This window comes from Pelophylax lessonae, assembly GCF_965119305.1.
Source record: "Pelophylax lessonae genome assembly, chromosome: 8".
In the NCBI taxonomy this organism is placed as follows: Eukaryota; Metazoa; Chordata; class Amphibia; order Anura; family Ranidae; genus Pelophylax; species Pelophylax lessonae.
The window spans coordinates 101,944,740-101,962,165 of record NC_138775.1 but is presented as its reverse complement, the minus strand read 5'-3'; the positions used below and the strand labels follow the sequence as shown (position 1 = coordinate 101,962,165).

The window sequence follows — 17,426 nt, the reverse complement described above, 5'->3', positions numbered from 1 at the left end:
CAGTGCCTCCTCATCAGTGCCTGTCAGTGCAGTCTCATCAGTGCAGGAAAAAAACGTATTTATTTACAAAATTGTATAACAAACAAAAAAACTTATTTTTTTTTCAAACTTTTCGGTCTTTTTTTATTTGTTTAGCAAAAAGTAAAAATCGCACAGGTGATCAAATACCACCAAAAGAAAGCTCTATTTGTGGGGGGAAAATTACATAAATTTGGTGTAGGTACAGTGTTGCATGACCGCGCAATTGTCATTCAAAATGCAACAGCGCTAAAAGGGGAAAATTGGCCTGGGCAGGAAGTGCCCTGTATTAAAGTGGTTAAGAGCGCCATGGTCCCCCCACAGCACACCGCAATAAAGACTGACGCAAAGACCCCCCACAGGCACAAATAACTGACCAGGAAGATTGCACAAGGCAGGACAGGAAAAGGACAGGAAAAGGACAGCAGGACAGAACCCCACAGAGTGTTACCAGCTTCTTCGGTCGGCTCTGTGAGAAAGGAGGAAGTGATGTCACCGCTGGAGGCTGAACTAGGCTGCAGGCCAAGGGAAAATGGATGCCTATTGAAACTAATGGGAGGCTTCGGCAAGATGGCCGCCGAACATGTGCTCAGAACAATCGTTTGCCACACACAAGATGGCGCCGTAAGGCGCGAAAATATACTACATAGCATGCTGATGAGCGCCCACAGTGAAGCCAGACATGCTGCCAACACTTAAAATGGCGGACCGGCGGTTTTTAACCCCGCAGCGGTCGCCGCATGGGTCTGCATCCCCAAGCACCCTAAAGTGACATTAGGAGAGGGACCCCCAAAACCCCACACAGCGCTGCTGTGAGAGAATAAAAAACCCCCGCAGGGACCGGGATCAGGGAGCCCAAAACGCACAGACACAGGGGACACCACAGACACACAGGACTGCCGACCCCAGACAGAGGCCCCACACAGAATGTACTTACCTGTACCCGATGGCATGGGGTGCCTCATATCTAGCAGGAAACTGCCCACCCTCAGATGGCAGGGTAGTGCCACCAGCCAAAACGCAGGACACTAGTAGTGCACGGACGAACCTATGCTGTGTCCAGTGAGGTAGCCACCTCACATGGCTGCATCCCTGATGGACAGGGATGGGTCGTTTGTGAGGCCTGCGAAAAGTTTGATGGCGGGCTGGGATTCCATCTGACCCTCTGTCCTGGAGAACCAGGATGGTCAGTCCGATTTCCGGCTCCGCAAACGTCGTCTTCATCCGAAGATCCACTAACTAGTGCTGATAAAATAAACAGCTAGCAATGTAAAGAAAAAAAGACATCTTTGAAAATAAATCATAAAAGAAAAAGAGGAAAGCTGAGACTGTAGCCTCAGCACAGGGAAGCCAATCCACTCCTAAGCTAGGCAGAAGACAAAACTGAATTGGGATGGCTATTGCAGGGGGGTATTGGACTAGAAGGACAGCCCCCATGGGTGTGACTATGTAGATTTATTGTTCTTTCACAAGTCTTATGCCTAGAAACTCCTGTGGAGATGAAGTCAATATCCCATAAGTGAAGACTGTGTGAATGGGCGGCGACTTTCGGAGGACGCAAGAGAAAAATGACATGCCAAATGTGGCATGTCAGGGAGTCAGGTGGCCTTAAAGCGGAACTTCGACTTTTGGGTGGAACTCCGCATTAAGTTATTTCAAGATATAACTAGCCTTTAGCTAGGGCTGAACAACGAATCAATTAATTGACAATTAATCGATTAGGAAAATAGTTGTCAACTATTTTCGTAATCGATTAAATCGGTCAGCTGATTAGTTGTCCTGCATATAGAATGCATTATTTATTTACATACCAGAAAATACAGTGCAACGCACATACAGCTTAGTACACCATTTATGCATGTCAGTGGATGGCAGAGAACTTGTGAATGTGTGAGGAGCAATGCCTCATGGGAAATGTAGTCCCGGGCAAGAGAAGGAACCAAGTGATTCTAAAAAGGCAGAGGTTTTTTTTTTACCTTGCTATAAACCTTGCTTACAATCACTTGGGAAGATGAGCATCTGAACCCAGAGAAGGTGAAGGCTGATAAACTAGAGGTGATATAGGCATTACAATTACATTTAAAGTAAAAGTTTACTAATATACTAGTATTGTGCATTATATTTAAAATTATTATATTCATGAGAAAAAAAAGCCTCAGCTGTTAGCAGTACTGTAATATAAAAATTCTATTTCTTCCCCCCTCCACCCTTCATATAGCTTCATGTTTGACTCCCAGTTAAAATATCCTGCATAACTGACTTCTGGCCATATTTTTTTTTATACATACACGACACAAGCTATAAATACTTTCACTGTTTCACAGTAGAAATTATAATTATATTACAGTAGCGATTATCTGCTGTTTTCTTTACTATAAAGGGCTATTTTTTTTTAACCCCCATCATGACAAGCGATAAAAAAGCATGCTGCTGCTACTGTCTTATGCTGCCCATACATGTATTTTTTTTTGGACAAAATATTTGCATCTATATTTACACAAAAATGATTTGTCCCAAGACTGGATCCTATTTCAAGATGTTCCTATTCTGCTTAAAAATGTGTTGTATTTGAAAGGCCTTGGTATTAAACCTAGTGCATGTAACGGAACCACAACCCACACTGTACTTGTGGACTTCTGTCAGTATATGGCTTCCTCCCAGTCGTGAACGTAGATATCAGATTTTCCAAACTGTCCCCATACAAAGCTAGCCGACAACTTAGCTTGTACTGGAACTAGAGCTGCAACTAATGATTATTTTGTCTGTTGGCTAATCTAGCGATTATTTTTCCGATTAGTCGACTAATCTAACGATTATTTTTATTTATTTATTTTTCCTTAATTGAGTGTTCATTTTTTGATTAGCTAATTAATCCTTTGAATAACAAAGTACAGACCCCTCAGTAAGCCACCTCCCAGTACAGACCCCTCAGTAAGCCCTCCCACCTAGTACAGACCCCTCAGTAGGCCCCCTCCCAGTACAGACCCCTCAGAAAGCCCCCCACCTGGTACAGACCTCTCAGTAGGCCCCCTCCCAGTACAGACCCCTCAGTAAGCCGCCCCTCCCAGTACAGACCCCTCAGTAAGCCCCCCCTCCGAGTACAGACCCCTCAGTAAGCCCCCCCCCCCAGTACAGACCCCTCAGTAAGCCCCCCCCCCCCTCCCAGTAAAGACCCCTCAGTAAGCCCCCCTCCCAGTACAGACCCCTCAGTAAGCCCTCCCACCTAGTACAGACCCCTCAGTAAGCCCCCTCCCAGTACAGACCCCTCAGTAAGCCCCCCCTCCCAGTACAGACCCCTCAGTAAGCCCTCCCACCTAGTACAGACCCCTCAGTAGGCCCTCCCACCTAGTACAGACCCCTGAGTAAGCCCCCTCCCAGTACAGACCCCTCAGTAAGCCCCCCTCCCAGTACAGACCCCTCAGTAAGCCCCCCTCCCAGTACAGACCAGTCAGTAAGCCCTCCCACCTAGTACAGACCCCTCAGTAAGCCCTCCCCCCTAGTACAGACCCCTCAGTAAGCCCCCCTCCCAGTGTAGACCCCTCAGGCTCACCTGCGATCACATGATGCTGCTGTAGTGGCGCATGACGTCTCGTCTGTGTGGGACAGTGGGGGGGATCATCGGCGTTGGCGGCAGTCTGCAGCCACAGTGAGTCAGCTCAGTTGATGCGCAGGCGCAGCCGCACCCTGGGACGTCATGCCGCTCAAAAGTGGCTGACGTAGAAGAGCCGGACACACTGGACTGGAGCACAGCGGGGGCCGGGGCAGTGCAGCCTGCAGCGGCCCCAATCAATGCATCGGCCCGGCCGGCCAAGGCGAGCAGGGGGCGTGTGACGTCACGCGTGACGCTTCGACGCCTTTCACGCACGTCGAAGAATTTTCGTAGTCGACTACGTCGACGAGTCGTTGCAGCCCTAACTGGAACCTTCTTCTTTATTGAACAGTTTCACACTCAATTTATACACACATGAGCACATCCCCCTTCTGATCAAATTACCCCATCAGGTCCGGGGTTGCCGCCTGATTACATTATCATATGCAGATGAAATTGTATACATAAATAGAATTAACCTGAACTATTTATCTAGCCATCTGGACAGACAAAATATGGAAGTTCATTAACATTTAACAATGGGACAGACAGTCTTAACACAATCCACATCGCATCTCAATACACAAACAATAGGGAGAGCCTGTCTCTGACATTGAAGTTCAATACACATTATCATAATTGTAAACACAGAACCCATTGGAAGCAATCCAAAGCATTAAGTAACTGTCTTTCACTCCCAGTGACGGTGAGTACAGTCACAGTGCAGAATCTGATATGATCGGTTTGTTCCATGACCGGATCCAGTCTGTTAACTTGTCTCAAAGTCCCTGAGGTGAGCCTTCACCATATTGGACCCAGTATTTGAGATATGCTACTCTACAACGGCTTCCTTATACCCCTTTTCTAAGAAATTCTGAGAATTTCACCTTGCTCTTCTTTTACATGTTCTTCTCAATCTACAGTACTAGCTAAAAAGGGACAGTGCGGATCCACCTAGATTACATGCTAGCAGTTATCATCAGATAGGAATTGCCGGCAATTGGCTTGAAATGAGGTCTGGAATAGAAGTTTCCTTCCAAATTTGATCGTAATTATAAATCCAAGAATACCAGGCAATTCACATCTGAAAGGATTGGCAATGTGCGAGGAAGCCTGCTTGCTAACTGGCCCGTTCCAGATGATGAAAATGTCATCAATGTACCTAGCATACAGGGCCAGATTCACCCAGTAGGGATTGTTGGTCCAAACATGCTGTTCTTCCCAGTACCCCATAAATAGATTGGTGTAACTCGGGGTGAATCTGGCCCCCATAGTCGTACCTTTGGTTTGTCTATAGAGATCTCCTAGGTAGGAGAAATAGTATGTGTTAGAGTAAACTGTATACAATTTTTTCAGAAAGGTAGCTTGTATGTATATTACTGTAGTGTTCAACCACCATTAGACCATGCTAATGTTCCATCTATGTATACAGGGATGAGAAGTCTAAAGGAAGCCATTTGTACTGTGGGCACCAAGTGAAGGGAGATAGTATATCCAACGTGTGTGGAATCCCTCACATAAGATGGTAATTCCTCTACCACAAACCAAGAGATCCTTCCCCACGGCAAAAAAAGGAGATGCGTAGCTGTCCAGAACATAACGGGACGTGAAGGTAGGCAACTTGGTGTCTATGGAGGCCAGGAAGTCCCCTGATGTAGAGAAGCCACCACCGTGCGAACCAATATCAACTTGAATTTGTGATCTGCACGGAACCATCAAAAGACCAGTAGGTCCAGCTTGTTGAATCAGAGCCTGAACTGCCCCACAGAGCGCCTGTAAGCGATCCGGAGACAGCAGTACATTGGAAGGGAAAAACCTTACCGGAAATAAAACGGATCGAAACTCGACCATTCAACTGGACTGCATGACCTCCTGAACCCAGTCAGCCTGGGATTCAGGCCAGCTGCAGGTCCTCGACCCTTAGATTGGAGAGGAAGCACCTTCAGGCCCAGTAGGCCTTGTCCGCAGGTCTGGAAAAAACCAAACTCATGTACGCCAGACCAGGGTCGTCTGGAACCCACGCGGAAGTCTGAAAGGACTTTGCCACATCGAATGTCCCAGAGGGACGAAGAAACTGTTTGTGAGGCGAAAGGGAGGAACCCCGACTGCGACGAAGGCCCTCACCCTTGACAGCCTGTCTCACCCAGGGCAGCGCCGAACAGGCAACCCCCCTGAAAAGGGAGATCCATTAAGACCTTCTTAGAAGTTTGATCCGCAGACCAAAACTCCGGTCAAGTAGACTCCGGTCAACCACCGCCGAAAACAACAAGGTGACTATACAAGGGAGTCTCGACCAGTGTGGCATCGCAAACAAAATGCAGCCCCTGCGCCAGCTGGTCCAACAGCTCCCCCAGGGCAAGAGGGACATGCCCCACACCAAGTCACGGTGTTGGGACTCCGCCCATTAGGCAACGTCTGCGCGGCAAGAGCAAACAAACACTGTTCCCAGTGCAGCTACGCCAGGGAGCACAGAGCGCAGGCCACAGCCCGCGCCATCCTATCCCCCAAGTCCTTAAAGGATGGGGATTCCTCACTGGAACAATGGTAGTCCCATTCAGCTAGAGACCGTACGTCCACCAAAGGCGGAAACAGTCCCCTGTACGAGACACTCCCCAAAAGGGCAACGGCTAATGGCCGCTTAGACACCCCAGGGGAACGTCTCAGATGGTCCCCTCCTACATGAGCAGCCAGCAAAATGAGCAGATCCGGGTGGCATGAAGTGCCAGATGCCACCTGCACCCTAGGCGCAGCTGCTGCAACCCCCAAATTGCAGGGTGCCATGCACCGAAAACAGCCAGTGCGCCCACCAGCACCTGTCGCGGCAGGGGAGGTAGAAATGTCATCCTCATCATACGAGAAGACAGGGCGCGGGGTGCAACAGACCCGGCAGGGAGGCCCACATCTGCGGCGGCTGAGCCAGACTCAGACTCAGAGACATCAGATGAGGCAGGTGTAGGGGTAGGTGGAGAAACGTTTTAGCGCACCTACCACCACCCCCCAGGCCCAAAAGGCATCGGACAGTGGAGATCCGGAAGGCCCTGCGGCCTCCGTGAGGGGTAGGTGGGAAAAAATGGCCTGCAAGGTCCATACTGAACCTGAGGAACCGGCCAGCAAAATGTAAAGAAAAAAAAAATTATTTTTTAAACGGCCCCACAGCGCTACAGCGCCTCCCGGAGGCAAGGCACGTGCTAACGGACCCCCACCGAGAGGGAGAGACCACCCTCAAGACTCACCGTCCTTCACAGCAAAAAATCTACAGCAAAATGGCCGAAAATGGGTGTACCAAGATGACCGCCTCCATAGAAGCAGACAGAGGCTACAACAAAATGGTGGCCCCGCCCGAAAGTCACGATCATTGAGCACCGCAGACAGCGCACTCGCCCGGCTCCCCATGCCCGTGTCCACCCCAAAATCTGCCAGGGAAGGGGAAAATTTACTCACCATCTCTTGACAGGACCCCACGCCACCGGAGTAGGGGGGCTGTCGGCCAAATAGGAACGCTGCGACATCAGGCTAGACCCTGTCGTGTGCATCCTGGCAAGACGTTTAACTTGCGGGGCCAGTCCCCGTCCACTGAGACTATGTCGCGGCCGACCCAGCATGGAGCTAAGGCCTGCACGCGCTCGCTGGCCAGACTGGGGTGACCACTGGATATGGGGATCCAGTCTGCCGTCCAGCCCGGCATAATTGCTTGAAGATCTCATAGGAAAAAAAGTTCCGGTGAAAAAAGGCTAGCTAAAAAAAAGTCTACATATAAAAACACTTTTATGCCAGGACCAAAGATCTCAGCAAGGAACTAGGTCCTTACTCCTTACTAGGCAGAAAAAAAACTGACATCCTATGCAGGAAGAGAGAGGGTGTACCCTTCGGGACTGCCCATAGGTGTAACCAGAACTTTTTCCTGCCTAGTGTTCTACTCCTGTAGGGGGCAGTATAACCCTACTGATATGAATCAGAGAGAACTGCGTCCGTCAATGAACGATAGAGAAAAATATGTTTTCATTTTCTTTCCACATTTTCTAAAAACTTGTGGGGAAAAAAAAAATGACATGTTCAAAAGACTCATTATGCCTCATAGAATGTACGTTGGGGAGTTTGCTTTCCAAAATGGGGTCATTTTGTGGGTAATTCCATTGTCCTGATGCTCGAGGGCCTTCAAATGTGTGATAGGTTGTATGGAAACTATATGTGTAATTTATGCTGACGTACTCTTTGCATGTTGGGCCTCTGTAACAGTCTCACACATGTGGTATTGCCATACGCAGGAGTAGTAGCAGAATGTATTTTGGGGTGTAATTGCAAGTATGCATATACTGTGTGTGAGAAATAACTTATTATGACAATTTTGTGTAAAAAACAAAAAAAACTATTTCTTCATTTTTCCAAGAATTGTGGGAAAAAATTGCAACCTTAAAAAACTCACAATGCCTCTAAATACCTTTGAATGTCTATGTTCCAAAAAGGGGCCATTTTGGGGGTATTTGTACTGTCCTGACATTTCAGTGCCTCAAGAAATGAGACAGGCCGTCGGTACATCAGGTGTGATCAATTTTCAATGATTGGCACCATAGCTTGTAGACTCTAACTTTCAAAACAGACTAAATAATATCCACTAATTTGGGTTATTTTTACCAAAGATATGTAGAAGTATAAATTTTGGCCCAAATTTATGAAAATTACTTATTTGCAAAATTTTATAAATAAATAGAAAACTAAAACAAAATGTTTTTTTTTCAAAATGTTCGCTCTTTTTTCACTTATATCGCAAAAAATAAAAAACCCAGTGGTGATTAAATACTACCAAAAGAAATAGTAGATAAGATTTTTAGGGTCTTTTATAATCAGATATACTGTGTTTGCATTTGTATAATCCTCTATGGTTGATTTTAAATGTTGTATTAGATATCTATATTGCTTTTTAATAATATTATATGTGTGATTTTATCTTTTTGTGCAATTTTACTAGTGAAGATGTGGTTTCCGTTTTTAGGCACAAGATGGTGCTGGTTTTACATACTGCGTATATCTGAGTTCTTACATCTATTTATATAAAATACCTTTTATCTTTTGGACAGCCCTCTATAATAATGATTGTGCTGCCTTGATGCTGATTTTATTGTTGGCTTAATTTATGTGTATTTATTTATAATATGAGATATAAACATTTCCGGCCCGTTGGTTGGTAATGCTCCGTTTCCTTCCGGGTTAGTGGAGCGCATTTTGTTGCGACTCTCACTTCCGGGATTGTTTCGGCCAATCCCCTTTGTCCTCTGGCTATATTAAGGCACCTATCAGTTGCGTGGCCACGCCCCTGAAGGCGTCATTTGCGTATGACGAAACGCGTTGGGCCGCTCCCGATTGGATGCCTGGACGCTCATGCGCAGTAGAGGACAACCGCGGCCATCTTGTCGGTTAGATCCGGAACCACGCAGGTTGGCGTTTACACGCTCCGATACCCCCTGTTCAATGTGAGTTGTATTCTTATTTGCTTAAATAAATTTCAATTGACTACATACAACACTATGAGGAGTTATATCTTCTTTCTATGAGTGGTCCCTGATTTGATGTGACGTTTGGTATATATACATGAGATTTCCCTCTGAGAGCTGGATTGAGATGAAGACCCTGAGACAGTGATCTGCAGCTTTGCTAAGCTATAGCTTGAATGCCTGATTGTTATATCTGTCTGGTAAGCGTGTTTTGGCACTTTACTTGGTGGCGATCTACTTCACTGGATCACTCAGTATTGGTTGCTATGCATCCTTCTCACTGGGATCTCTGGAATTTTATATGAACTGTTTATGGACTTTAACATTTTGTTTTAGCGCTACATATTTACATCTACTACCAAAAGAAAGCTCTATTTGTGTGAAAAAAAATGATAAAAAAAATTACAGCGTGCAGGACTGAGTAATTATCATTCAAAGTGTGAGAGCGCTGAAAGCTGAAAATTGGTGTGGGCAGGAAGGGGGTGTGACTGCTCTGTATGGAAGTGGTTAAGGAGGGGATCCCGGGGGAGCTTCTCTTATATATTGGAATCTCCTAGCAATCTCATGGTCTTTGCTAGAAAGATGGCTAAACCAACCCCCTTATCCACTCGTCTTATGGATTATGTTCTCATTGTTTAGGTTATTATTTGCTATTCTTTCCCCCTCCTTTACTCCATCTTTTCCGCCTTCCCTTTTTCTCCCGATTCCTCTGTGGGGCCAGGTTGTTGGAAAGGTTTGCTGCGGGAATCAATGTCCCCACATCACCATTCTCTATAAAGAAAAAAAAAAAACATGGTGAATGGGGGGAAACCATGGGTAAGGCCTGTTTACCATTAATACCTTTGTTGCCACCTAGCGTGTTGCTTTCTCGTGAAGATGTTACTATTATTGCCATAGGCCCCTTTGATAGAGTTATTCAATCTACGTCCACCCTATTATTCCCCCTTCGATATGTCCCTTGGGGCTAGAATGTGTGTTTAACCTCATCTGCCTCTTTCACCCCACCTTCTGTTATGTGAGTATTCCTTTTTTTCTTCCAATTAAATTCTTGCCCACGTTGGTAGTCTAGTCTATTGCTCTATAAACTTGCCCAGCTTTTTGCTAATTAGTGCAGTCTCAAAACTGACCGTTTGGTCATTCACCTTGGTGTCCCAGGTGTTGAAATAATCGATGTCTGAATACATGGCTAATTCATCCTGTAAAATTTTAATTTCTGTACGCATTTCACTCAGATTTCTCTCCATTTGTGTAGTAATCAACTTAAGGAGTAGCTTGTTACACACTCATGTTATCCTTCCATTCCAACTTCAAATGTTTCTCTAACTATGTGCACAACTTAGTTAGCTGAAGTCCCCTAGGGATTCTATCGACTTCTAGGTACTTCTCTAACAAAAGTATGTCCCACTATTGGATAATCTTTTTTGAGTACTTAAGTGTACAAAACAATGAAACCATTTTGTCTTCTCTGGTGAGAAAATCTGGGCTATCTTTCGGAACTTCAACTCTCTCACTCCATTGTTCAAAGTCAATGCAGTTTGTGAAGCCTCTACCCAGAGACATTCACCTTTCTTCCCTTTTTCAATAGACAACACCATTGTGTTTATCCAACAATATACTACAACATAGTCTTCTTAAAGTCCCATAGGAACCTCACCTCCCTTCAGCAGTTGGTGTCCCCTTTCAAGCTTACAAAGTCACAGATATAAAAATCACACACAATGCAAGTAGGCTAAACTTCCATCCTGGCTTGTATAGATAACTCATTTTGCTGCCCTCATAAGACTGGGGAAGTCTGGAACAACTGGAACCCCAAAAAAGGGCTCACCCTGCATTATCCTAAAACCATCGATTTTTATTGATAGCAAAAGTGCTAAGTATTAAACTCACAAAATGACAAGAGAATCAAGCTCATCACATAGCACAGCATCATCCAATCCACAGTACATCATACCAAGTGGCAGAAGAAAAAGATCCAAACAGGCTAACACGTTTTGAGGACCAGCCTCTTCCTCAGAGCCAACAAAACTTTTACCTGCAGGTAAAAGGGAGTAAGAGGTGCGCAGGTAAGGGTCTTGTTGCCTCTGAGGAAGAGGATGGCACTCGAAACGCATTAGCCTATTGGATCTTTATCTTTTTCTGCCACATGGTAGGATGTACTGCGGCTTGAATGATGCTATGCTATGTGATGAGCTTGATTCTATTGTCATTTTGGGAGTATAACACTTACCACTTTTTATATCAATAAAGCAATGGTTTTAGGTCGGTGCGCCCTATTTTGTGATTCCAGTTGTTCCAGACTTCCCCAGTCTTAGAAGGGCAGCAAGACGAGTGTTCTCCATACAAGCCAGGATGGAAGTTTGACTTACTTGCATTGTGTGGGGCCACTCCCAAGCGCAGGAGATTTTTGTGTCTGACTATCTGAAAAGTGATCCACTGGTGACTGCTTTTCAGAGAGGCAGCAATGATAGCGACACGTCTGAATGCAGCCTGATGAATTTACCTTAGTCTCTCTGGGCAATAGAAGACCATGTCCTGATACTAGTTACATTGCTGCTGGTCTTCTCAAATCTCCAGTAATCCCCACACACACCAGCAATCAGGCACAGGAAGTCTCCTTTAACCAATACCTTATTTGCAGTTCTCTTCAATAGATCATGTGACAAGCTGCAAATAAGTTATTAGTGACTGGAAACTTCTGATGGGAGGGGATTGCTGTTAGAGGAGAACAGCAACACTGCCAATAAATTCCAGGTCTGTTCTGGGGGGTAGTGTAGAGACTTGGGTTAACGCATAATAACCCCAATACCTAGTGTATGTGTAGTAGTAGCAAGCAGGTAACATATAATGGATAATGCGTGGTAGCGTCAACCTTTTTTTTATATGTAAGCCAGTGCAAATCACAAAAGTTATACCTAGCACATCCAGAGTGGTCCTGCAGAAGGCAAAACTGTGTTATAATGGGATGTAATCTCTTAATTTCTGGTCCCATCAACTCACACCCACCAACTCTCTACCCAGAGGCTCTGTAATCCTTGGCCTGGCAGTTTGGTAATGGAGTTGTTGCACTGTTATCAAATATAAGGTATTGTTTACAATTTACTCTAGAAGAGAACTGGAAAAAAGAACAAAAGGGTTAAGCTACATCATCCTCTGCACACCTGCCTTCTGTTGCGGAGTCCTGATCATGTTGTTAGGGAGGGCGCAACATTATATGATGAAAATGCACCTGTGTGAAGACAGGTAGAACAGAAATGCAAAGACATGGAAATACAGAGGACTGCCTATACCAAGCTCTTTCGTAAAAACAATTTACGGGTTCAGTTATAAACTACATGTCATTTACTGTAATGGGAATTAGAAGCATGCAAAGGGTTATTAACCACTTAAGCCCCGGAAGATTTTACCCCCTTCCTGACCAGGGCCTATTTTGCGATTCGGAACTGCGTGACTTTAAGGGACAATTGCGCGGTCATGCGATGCTGTACCTAAACTAATTTGACGTCCTTCTTTTCCCACAAACAGAGCTTTCTTTTGGTGGTATTTGATCACCTGTGCGATTTTTTTGATCATGCGCTATAAACAAAAAAAAAAGCGTCAATTTTGCAAAAATAACAATATTTTTCACATTTTTATATGAAATTCCCCAAAAAAAAATATGTAAAAATCTAAAATTTTTTTAACATTTTAGGCCAATTTGTTTTATGCTACATATTTTTTTTTTAACCAAACATATCGCAAAAAGCGTATTTTGATTGGTTTGCGCAAAAGTTATTGCGTTACTAAGGGAAAGATTTTTGTCATTTTTGTTGTTTTTTTTTTTAACGAGTAATGGCGGCGATCTGCGATTTTTTTTGCGGGACTGCGACATTGCGGCGGACAGAACGGATCCTTGACTGACATTTTTGGGGTTACCAGTGACATTATTGCAGTAATCAGTGCTATACATATGCACGGTTGTAAAAATGACACTGGCAGTGAAGGGGTTAACTTTTGAGAGGGAGGGGTTAAGTGTGTCCCTAGGGGGCGTGCTTCTAACTGTGACTGGATGTGGCTTGATGTGTAAGGACAGAGATCAACGGTCCTACATAGCAGAACCGTATGATCTCCATTCTTACACAGGGAAGAATGACAGGCGGCTTTGTTTACATTCGCCGTCTGCCTTTCTTCTGGTGTAACGGACGATCGCGAGTGCCCAGCGGGCACACGCGCAGGGAGGTCTGTGACCAAGCGGGAGCACGCCTCTGGCGGCGCACGCTCGCTCCCTAGAGCCTCACAGGCTAGCGACGTAGCCCTACGTCGCTTTGCCTGTGAGGGGTTGACCACCGCTGTAAATAGTCGTGCGGCGGTCGGCAAGTGGTTAATGGAAAATTGTGCGGTCGTGCGACACTGTACCCGAATACAATTGATGTCCTTTTTTCCCCACAAATAGAGCTTTCTTTTGGCGGGATTTGATCACCTCTGCAGTTTTTAGATTTTGCGCTATAAACAAAAAAAGAGCGACAAGTTCTGTGACAGGCACAGACAGATCACAGTTTCAGCTGATCGGTCCCTGCCTGTCTGAGAGAAGATCAGCCTTCTTTATTTACATAAGCAGGCAGGTCTTCTCTCGGTTTCCCGGACGATCAAGGAAGGGCAGCGGCAATCGCTGTGTGTCCTAACACAGCGGGAGCGCGGCTCTGACGGCACGCGCCGCCTAAACCACATGCACTCCGGTCACGTAGTAGTACATGACAGGACGTGTCCGAGCCGCCTTGCTGCAGTAAAATGGTGGCAGGTGGTCGGCAAGTGGTTAAAACAGATTTTTTTCCCATGGCAATAACTTTTCCTATCCTGGTCCTAAAAAAGAAAAAAAAAAAAAAAAAAAAATATCCCCCTTTTCAGCACTTCCTGCTTTCTCATTCAGGCAATGATAACAGTAGGGCCCCTTGCTGCCTCCTGGAATGTTAAAATCACGTTCCAGGAGATGGAGGTCGCAAAAATTTCACATCTGCTTTAAAACATACGCATACATGGTGCAGATGTCTACAACATTGCATATACCAGAACCCAGAAGTGCTGGGAAGAGTCCTGTGGCACACCTAATAGGAAAAGATTGGGGCATGGGAGATGAGCCAAAGGACAAGAACGTTACAGAAGTAAAGTTTCCCTTTAATCAGAGCTCTCTCTGAACTTGGTAGAAAACCCAGGCTCTATATTATGGCCCACCTTTCAAGAAAGGCACAAGCCAAAATGTGGAGTAATATTGTGGCGTCCAACAGAGAGCTTTATCCACGCTCCATATTAAATCCGCCCCTAAGCATCTTTTTCCTAAGTAATGAAGCACTTGGAAAAGACAATCATATGAGATTTAAAGCAGTGATCAGTATAATCGACTAAAATGCACATAAAAAGTAAAAAAGTTTTCCTTCCATTTCTAATTCATAAATCAGCACAGACAGGCACAGGAGAGCCACATACCTGGTGACAGGTTAGAAGAAGTGCAGTCCAGACAAAGAATCCTGAGATGGCCTGAGCAGTAGTTGTCATAAGGAACATAGGCTGTTCTAGAGTGAAAGGTTTCTCTTCTGGTACCCTAGAGAAGTTTGGACTGGTAGGAGATGCAGTGCCTGGAAGTGTAGCAACAGGCTGTTCAGCAACCATACCTGTGCCCTCCTGAGAGATGTCACCTAAACTGGACATAGTCATTATGTCCTAAAAGAAGAAAAAAGAAAACAAAATTAACCACTAATAAGTATAGAATTCATATTTAAACTACCAAACATAGTTAAGAGACTCATTTATATGCAAAGGTCATTCACTAAATGCATGATTACAGAGTACAATGTGAATTTTTTAATGCTGTTAATATAATTATTTTTTGTGGTATTAGATATGAGGTCAAACTTGTGAAATTATCCAAGGAATACCCCTTTACTTCTGGCAAATTTAACAATGTTAAATGTCCTAATGCAAACCGAACAGATCCTATGCATGATGACAAGACGACTAATCATCAGATTGTCAAGCCTAGCAAATAGTCTAGTCTCAACAAATAGGTTTTGCATTTTTTTTTTTTTTTTTTTTTTTTTAGACACTCCTGCCTTTTCTTCTGCCTTCAAATACTACGTGATGTTTATTAATCTTGTTATCCAAGGGGCCAGGGCAAGAATTTGGAAGCAGGTAACTTTGTTACAACCCATTTCATTAAACACTCCTTTTCTTCTGGATGTGTGCATCTATTTTGAAAGGCAGCACTGAACTAAGACTATGGACAGCATATATTGAAAAACGTTTGGTACCCTTTGACTACTATAATATAATATCTACTAGTATGTTGTGGTGGAACCTGCTCTACTATAGCACATTGGCTGGTTCACACGAATGCATAGTGCATGTACTACTTTTGGAAATGCACTGCAACCCGAATTTATGTGCCATGCGATCTGGTACAAGCAAAACAGCCTGCATTTGGGTTGTCATTAACTGCAAGTTGCAGATCGCAACTTGCAGTGTGTTATGAACATGGTACAGAAAACGAGCACAAATAGAGTTTTTGTAAGAACTTACCGTAAAACACTTTTCTCTGAGTCCTCAAACAGTCAAAGCACCTCATACAGCCTTCACGAGTGGGTAATGGTGCCCTCTGCAGGAGCAAGCTAGGCAGTTTGAAATGTTAATAAAAAACTTTCTACACTTAGACACACCTCCAGGGGGCCGTCCCTCTGCCATTATCCTGAACCAGTTACCACTGTCCTTCAGTTTTGTAGCAAGCAGTACTGGAAGGCAACAACCCCAAGATCCAAAAACCAGAGGGGCGGGGGCTTCAACTGTCGGAAGATTTAGAAATAAAGAGTTTTACAGTAAGTTCTTACAAAAACTCTATTTTCTCTTACGTCCTCCGACAGTCCTAGCCCCTTATACAGCCTTCACGAGTGGGACGTCCCAAAGCAGTGCAGGTGTGAGGGGTGGGAAGACGCAACCTACTGAACAGGCAACGTGTCAACCAGGCCAGAGAAACAACAACTCAGCCAACAGGGCAACAAAAGCTCAACAGGAGCTAACCCAGAATAAGAAAGAACCCCACCAGGTAGAGACAGTAAAAAAAAAAAAAAAAAAAAAACACATCTCTTCAAACAACCGCTGCACTCAAAACTCTGCGGCCAAAAGGAAGCATCCGAGGATGCCATCACATAAAGTTTGTAAAAGTTTGTGAAAGTGTGCACAGACGACCAGGTCGCCGCTTTGCACACCTGAGCCACAGAAGCCTGATGGCGAAACGCCCAAGAGGCACTGGCAGCTCTAGTAGAATGTGCCATTACAGGGAAAGGAAGAACCTGACCCTTGATTGAAAAGGCCTGAACAATCGTCTGTCTGATCCATTTAGAAACTGTTGCCGCAGATGCAGCCGAACCCTTCCGAGGTCCCTCAGGAAGGACAAACAGGGAATCAGACTTCCTAAAAGACTCCGTGGCAGACAGGTAAACCCTGATCGCCCGGACCACATCCAAGGAATGCAAGGCACATTCCTTGGGATGCTTGGGCTTCGCACAAAGCGAAGGCAACACAAAATCTTCATTGAGGTGGAAAGCCGACACCACCTTAGGGATAAAAGACTGATTGGGTCGCAGCACCACTTTATCCCTATGAACAACCAGATAAGACGAACGGCAAGACAGAGCCACCAACTCAGACACTCTGCAAGCAGATGTGATAGCTACCAGAAAGGCAACTTTCCGGGACAACACAGGCAGAGGTATTTCTCTGATGTTCTCAAAGGGAGGCCATTGCAAAACAGATAAAACCAAATTCAGGTCCCAGGGAGGCAAAGGAGCCTTCCTAGGGGGAGCCAGATGCTGCACCCCCTGAATAAAAGTGCGAATCAAGGAATTAGTCACCAAGGGACGCTGGAAAAGAGTGGCTAAGGCCGACAACTGACCTTTTATCGTGGTCAGCGCCAAACTCTGAACCACACCTTCCTGCAGGAAGGCCAAAACCCTTGCCACCGAAAAGGAGCGGGGATGAAACCCTTGCGACTCTCACCAGGCAATATACCCCTTCCAGGTGCGATGATACATTTTTCTAGATGTAGCCTTCCTGAGCCTTCAATAAGGTAGGAACAACAGCATTCGGGAGACCCATGTCTCTCAAGACTTGGCTTTCAACAGCCACGCCGTCAAAGCCAGAGACTGTAAAGCAGGATTGGAAGATCAGCCCTTGAGACAGAAGATCGTCTCTCAGTGGAAGCCACCAGGGAGGCTCGACGACAATCTGCATGACGTCTGTGTACAAAGACCGAAGCGGCCAGTCTGGGGCCACCAGAATGACCTGCATGCGTTCCGATGCCAACCTGC

General features: G+C 45.3%; 1 protein-coding gene across 2 annotated transcripts in view; it reads right to left on the bottom strand.

Annotated features, from left to right (window-relative positions):
* The window catches only part of TMEM184B (transmembrane protein 184B), a 329,919-nt gene that overhangs the window by 261,599 nt on the left and 50,894 nt on the right, over positions 1 to 17,426 (bottom strand). For both annotated transcript variants that reach the window (XM_082265516.1, XM_082265517.1), the window contains exon 3: positions 14,554 to 14,787. In XM_082265516.1, coding sequence (XP_082121642.1) covers positions 14,554 to 14,781 — 228 coding nt within the window. In that variant the 5' untranslated portion in view covers positions 14,782 to 14,787. The remainder of the gene's footprint in view (positions 1 to 14,553; positions 14,788 to 17,426) is intronic.